The sequence below is a fragment of the Hippocampus comes genome, unplaced genomic scaffold (assembly GCF_001891065.2).
Source record: "Hippocampus comes isolate QL1 unplaced genomic scaffold, H_comes_QL1_v1.1 scaffold110, whole genome shotgun sequence".
NCBI classification, from domain to species: Eukaryota; Metazoa; Chordata; class Actinopteri; order Syngnathiformes; family Syngnathidae; genus Hippocampus; species Hippocampus comes.
In genome coordinates this window covers 18,097-24,211 of record NW_017805498.1, presented here as the reverse complement: position 1 = coordinate 24,211, position 6,115 = coordinate 18,097, and the positions used below count along the sequence as shown (strand labels likewise).

At 41.9% G+C, this 6,115-nt stretch overlaps 1 protein-coding gene across 1 annotated transcript in view; it reads right to left on the bottom strand.

Moving 5' to 3' along the window:
- The window catches only part of slc35a5 (solute carrier family 35 member A5), an 8,294-nt gene extending 3,897 nt beyond the window's left edge, over nucleotides 1-4,397 (bottom strand). Inside the window, exons 1-6 of the mRNA XM_019876957.1 lie at nucleotides 4,361-4,397; nucleotides 4,059-4,204; nucleotides 3,882-3,980; nucleotides 3,582-3,715; nucleotides 1,609-1,676; nucleotides 1,130-1,321 (exon numbers count right to left, since the gene is read on the bottom strand). Coding sequence (XP_019732516.1) covers nucleotides 1,130-1,321; nucleotides 1,609-1,676; nucleotides 3,582-3,715; nucleotides 3,882-3,980; nucleotides 4,059-4,185 — 620 coding nt within the window. The 5' untranslated portion in view covers nucleotides 4,186-4,204; nucleotides 4,361-4,397. The remainder of the gene's footprint in view (nucleotides 1-1,129; nucleotides 1,322-1,608; nucleotides 1,677-3,581; nucleotides 3,716-3,881; nucleotides 3,981-4,058; nucleotides 4,205-4,360) is intronic.
- Nucleotides 4,398-6,115: the final 1,718 nt, after the last annotated feature.

The window sequence follows — 6,115 nt, the reverse complement described above, 5'->3', positions numbered from 1 at the left end:
ACACACACACACACACACACACACACACACACCAAGTTAAGGAACGTGATCAGAGATTCTCCGGGTAGGTCCCAGACAATAATCAAAAACAATTAGTCTGAATAGTCTCTGATGTCAAACACTAATTGTGAAAATAGATTTAATGTGTAGCAGTATGCTTAGAATCCAAAATAAATTAAAAGATGTAGCACAAAGCCGATCGTGAACTTTTATTTATGAAATCATTTTATTTTACTTTGAAATACATTTGACACCAAATTTATACAGATGACAATGTTCTCTGCATATTGATGATTTGCTACCTGTAGATTAACAGTTGCAGACGTTTTTGGGAGGAGGGAGGGGACTATCCTCTGTTCAGTGAAAAACACATCTATTCGCTGTTTTGCTTCTAATAATGAAAGTGCTGCTTTGCTGCTATCTTGCGGCATCTTGGCACCAAGGTGCTACTGTATACTGAGTGAGTTGAGGAGCTTCATTTAGTCCTGTATATTCTGGCATCTAATGGCAATTAAAAACAGTAGATGCAACAGAACTTCACAAGAGAACTTTTCTGGTGTTAAGATTCTTCTTCTTCTCCTTTGGGCACGTCCCTATTCAGGGGTCGCCACAGCGAGTCAGTAATGTCCATCCGCCCCTGTAAACCGTCCTACCAACTCGCATGGTCGTCTTGGCAAAAGTTTTACGCCGGATGCCATTCCTGACGCAACCCTCCCCATTTCTCCGGGCTTGGGACCGGCACCGGGGAACAGTGCACCCCCAGGGGCGGGGGCACTGCTCCCCAGCGGCTGGGTTCTCTGGTGTTAAGATTAAAGAATTTAAAAATATTTTTGAAAAACAGTAAATGTGAACCAGATGTTGTACAATATGTGATATATTTGTATTTTTGAAATTAATTTTTTAAGAGGTTACCAAACAAAAAGGCGGGTATGAAAACAAGTATTATATATTTTATTTATTTTTATTTGACTGTAATGGTCAATTTCTTAATAATGTTTGAAATCCACTCTTACCATTTATTGCTTATTATGTTTTAAAAATAAAAGCTATTTTTGAAAAGCCCTGGATATAAAACCCAAGGTGAAGTGCGACTGGAAACTCGACTCTTTCCATGCTGTCACTACGCCACCTGCTGTTCTTCATCTGCTCCAGCAGCTGTGTGTACAGCAGGCAGGAGTTGGACGGTGTGGACATGGGCCTCAAGCGGACTCCCGGCACTGACATGGATGACTTCTGGCCGCCGCCCGACCCCGTCGTCAGCGAGACGATGGACAGGAATAGTATGACCAACGCCGCCCACTGCACCCAGGACAGCCGCCTCCTGGTGGCGGAGGAGTGAAGCAAAACATGAATTTTATTGTAGAACATTCCAGTTAAAAACACACATTTTAGTTTAACTCCAATTAAAAAGAAATGATGAAACTACAAAACAGTGAGTCAAATCAGTGCTCTGCTATCCCATATAATTACACTGAGTTACAGTCAGTACAAACTAAGCACTTGCTTAGGGCCACACAACGACTATGAGACCACCAAGGAAAATTGATATTAAAATTACTATTCTGGGCAGAAAAAAGAGGGCCGGATGTTCTAGGATGAGTAGCTTACTTGAGGACAAGTCTGAAGAGAACAGCTGTGGTGAGGATAACAAAGTTGGAGAACAAGACTGCCATGGCCTGAGGACAACATAATCAGGACAGTGCGGACAACATCAAGGTACAGTGGAGCTGAAAGGTCTACACATCGCTTTTCAAATGGCCATCTTTTTGGGATATAAAATAAAAGAGACCATGTTGACAAGTACCGTACTGGCCCGAGTATAAGACGGCCCTGATTATAAGACGACCCCCTCTTTTTCAAGACTCAAGTTTGAAAAAAGACTTTTTGAACACCAAATTCATTTTTATACAGAAAATAATTACAGTACATCTGAAACAAATGATGATAACAATATATTTGAGAGAAAAAGCATGTTACTTTGCCTTATTCAAATCTTAATATCTGAACATTTCAATATGTAAACTAAAGTGCAATCACATTCGTAAATGAATGGCTTCTGGTTTTTGAAATGTAAATTACATCACAACTTCTCCTCAGCTGCCAGTTAACCTGGACAATCTTTGACCCACTTTTCTCCAGATTGTCGCTACGTTTCTCCATTTTCTGTTATCTCTTCTATTATTTTCTTCTCTTTTCTTTCTTATTGCTATTTTTTATTTTTCTTCTTCGTGCTACCGCTATTTTTATTTTTATTCTTCATGGCAGGGGTTCACTTTGGCCTGGGGAGTCAAGTTCAGCATTCGCTTCATCGTCGTGAATGGGTATAATGTCTAGACCCCGAATATAAGATGAACCCCACTTTTTCAGTCTTATTGCAAAAAACACTGTCTTATATTCGGGCCAATACGGTAATTTCAAAACTTTTTCCACACTTAATGTGACCTAAAACGTATGCAAGTCAATTGAGGAAAAAAAAAAGAAATCTGTTTGAGAGGGCAAATATAAATGAAAAAAAAAAAAAAACTTGCTGAACAAAGTATGCACACTGTCTTATAAGTGTGGATTTTTATACATATATAGCATGCTCACCTTCCACTCACATATCAACACCATCACCCGCACTGCTTATTTCCACCTCCGCAATATTACCAGACTTCGCCCTTCCCTCACCCCCCGCGCCACTGGTATTCTTGTCCACAGTCTTGTCACATCCCGCCTTGATTACTGCAACGCTCTCCTCTTCGGCCTACCTCAAAAGTCCCTCCATAAAATCCAGCTGGTCCAAAACGCCTCTGCTCGCATCATCACAAAAACATCTTCCCAGCAGCACATCACCCCCGTTCTCCAACAGCTCCACTGGCTTCCTGTTCAACATCGCATCAATTACAAACTACTCCTATATACATATATGGCCATCCACAACCTGGCCCCTCCTTACCTATCCGACCTTCTCCAGGTGCATATCCCCACTCGCTCCCTCAGATCCTCGTCCTCCCTCCACCTGTCAGTGCCCCCTGCCCGCCTGAGCACCATGGGAGCTAGAGCCTTCAGTCGCGCTGCTCCAAAGCTTTGGAACAATCTACCTCCGGACCTCCAAAACTGCACATCTCTCTCCACTTTCAAGTCCCATCTAAAAACACACCTGTTCAGGATTGCCTACAACACATAGCTCTTCCATTCCCTATGTTTTTATGATTTTATGTCCTGTTTTTTTATATAATATCTCACTTACAAATTTTTACATTGTATTTTCTTATTGTCTGTACAGTGTCCTTGGGTGGCATGAAAGGCGCTTTTAAATAAAATGCATTATTATTATTATTATTATTATTATTATTATTTTACTCAGTTTAGAATTAACCAAACACATTCAAACTCAAGTTGATTTCGATCTAATTAATGGTGCTCAAGCAACTCTCACACAACACCAAAGGATATTTATTTCATTATGGCTCTTGTATTGGATCTCATAGGATATTGTGTGTGTGCGCGCGCGTGCGTGTGTGTGTGCGTGTGTGTGTGTGTGTGTGTGTGTGTGTGTGTAGCTTGTATCTACCCACCCACCCAAGAAAGGGACTTACAGGCTGCAGGTAGGTCATCACGTAGAAAATGATGAGGTTGTCAAGAAAGTAGAGGAATGCGGGGACAGCCCATTTCAAAGAGCTGAGGAGCGAGGAGGCCGAAGAGCAACGCAGATCTCTGCAGGAGCGTCCCTCTGAGATGAGTCAAGATTCAAAATATGTATTATCATATGAATAGTCAGTAAACCTATTTCTCTGTGACATTAAATTATTACTCTGCCCCAGACAGGGATGGCAAAAATGAATGTTTAAGGGGGCGCGGGGGAAACTCAATCACAAACGCAAATAGGTCATGTTTACCTCGAATAAACACCCTGACAGACATCGCGAGGCAGAAGAGCAACTTGAGCGCCTCCGCCAGCATGTTGACAGACGCTGGGAGGAAGTCGTATCTGTTGTCTGGGCATAGACCACGGACAATACTTAAGACGGCCATCGCAATGATTCAAGAATTATATGGCAGAACAGTCTCTTAACCTGCATTAGCAGCAAATTTAAGCAGCAGGATCCGAGTTGTTCCGAGAGTAACAAAACTTAAGCCCAAGGCCAGCGTGTAAACCGATGAGCGTGAACACAGGCAGGGGCAGGAACAGCAGTACGCCATGCCTGTGTGCAGGAAACAACTTATGTACACATAAAAACAGTTTTCAGTTTAATATTGGTGATGTACCTGTGTGGTCATGATTGTAAAAATTTCATTTTCTTCTAAAAATGCACTCAAATAATCATCAACAAACAATAACAACAATAAACTCTAAAAGGTATTGCCATAACATTACCTGCAATTGGCTGGCAACCGGTTCAGGGTGTCCACCGCCGACTGCCCGAAGACAGCTGAGATAGGCTCCAGCACACCCTGCGGCCCTTGTGAGGATAAAGCGGATCGGAAAACAGATGGATGGATGCCATAACACACTGTTTTCCTATTTTCAAGGTGCCTGGGCACATGTTTTACATTCCAAAAATCTCAAGGAACATCACAAACAAAAATGCTGCCTGAGAAACTTAAATACCGTAGTGTTTAAATGCAATGGAATCTAAGTCCGTTTTGACTAACACAAAGATGGTTTGACTTTTCTACGTGTATTACGTAACTTCTGCCATCGATAGGAAAAAGGATTTAATCACCACTTAAAAAAGATCAGACCGTTATTTTGCCTTTTATTGCATGACATATGTATTTGATCGCCTATCAACCAGTAAAATTTAGGGTCAGGAAAATCACAAAACTCATAGTCATGAATTCGATGTCTTCTAAGTAGCCTGCAAAACATGGAAGCCTCGTTGCTGTTTAAAAGTGTAAACATATGCCAATTCTGCAGAAGTGCAATCGCAACAATCGACATGTTCGCATTGTCTTTGAACCACTCAAATGCGAGAATATAAAGGATGCCATTTACAAGTTTTATGGATACATTAATGAAAATGTGCAATGAGATCAATTCATCTGTACAATAAAGACATTTGAAGCTGACCTGATCTGTTCCACTGTAATTTAGGACAACATCATATTGTGAAATCCACGGATCCGCTTTCTTCCTGGTTCGTCATGTATGCGCAAGCGCAGTGGCACATTCTCCTTCTTTAATTTTAAACGGAAGATTGTAAACGGGAATACCGCATTACCGCCACCTAATGATCAGGAAGGATTTTTCTACCTCTGTAATTTTTTTAATTTGTTCCACTCGTTTTGGGAGAAACAAGGGGGAATTAAATTTAGGCGCTCGTGTAAATTATGCATCGCACTAAATTCACACGGAAAATCAGATCTCACACACATGCAGTTAGATTCCGACGGAAAGTGAGACGTTTCTGTGCTGCTACTGCGATAGAGCATATAAAAAAGAGCAACTGAAGCATGTTTTTTGTTTTATACTGGACGTAGGCCATTTATTCCAGCAGAGTTTCAACAAAGCTCCTGAGGCCCAAGGTAACGAAGCTGCGCAATCACGCACGTCGCGATTTGTGGGGCATAAAATGCAATGCCAGCCTACCAAGATGCTTGTGCCCCACCACAGTAGCTAGCTTGATGTTAAGAAATATTAGTGTTCATTTCTTTATCAATAAGACATTAAAAAGATGAAGTATTGAATTACGTGTAAAATAGACATATATATATATATTGTCAGAGATTTTCTCGGACAAGGTTAAAGAAACGACTCGGCACACAGGAAAATTGTCTTCAATATCGACGGAAGCGGATCTCTGAGAGCGAACGACGGTTTAGTTGCTCCGTGATCACGCTCAGAGCCCCCCCTCCTCGAGTTCGAACCTTTATTGTGACATATGCAAAATACAAGAATAACACTGCCCCCGATATTTGCATACCGCACCCCTGGGCCGGCCCCTCGGTGGTGATTGGTTACCTGGGTGTGCGCTTTGAACCAGCGGCACTTTGGCGCCTTTCGGTCTGGTCTACACTGTATCAACATATCGCAGACTTTGCGGACGACAAATGTCGCCTGGGCGCGACGGGTGTCCTCAAATCGTCTTTTGTTGTTCAACCGCTGTTCCCAAATTACTCGTTCCCCCTT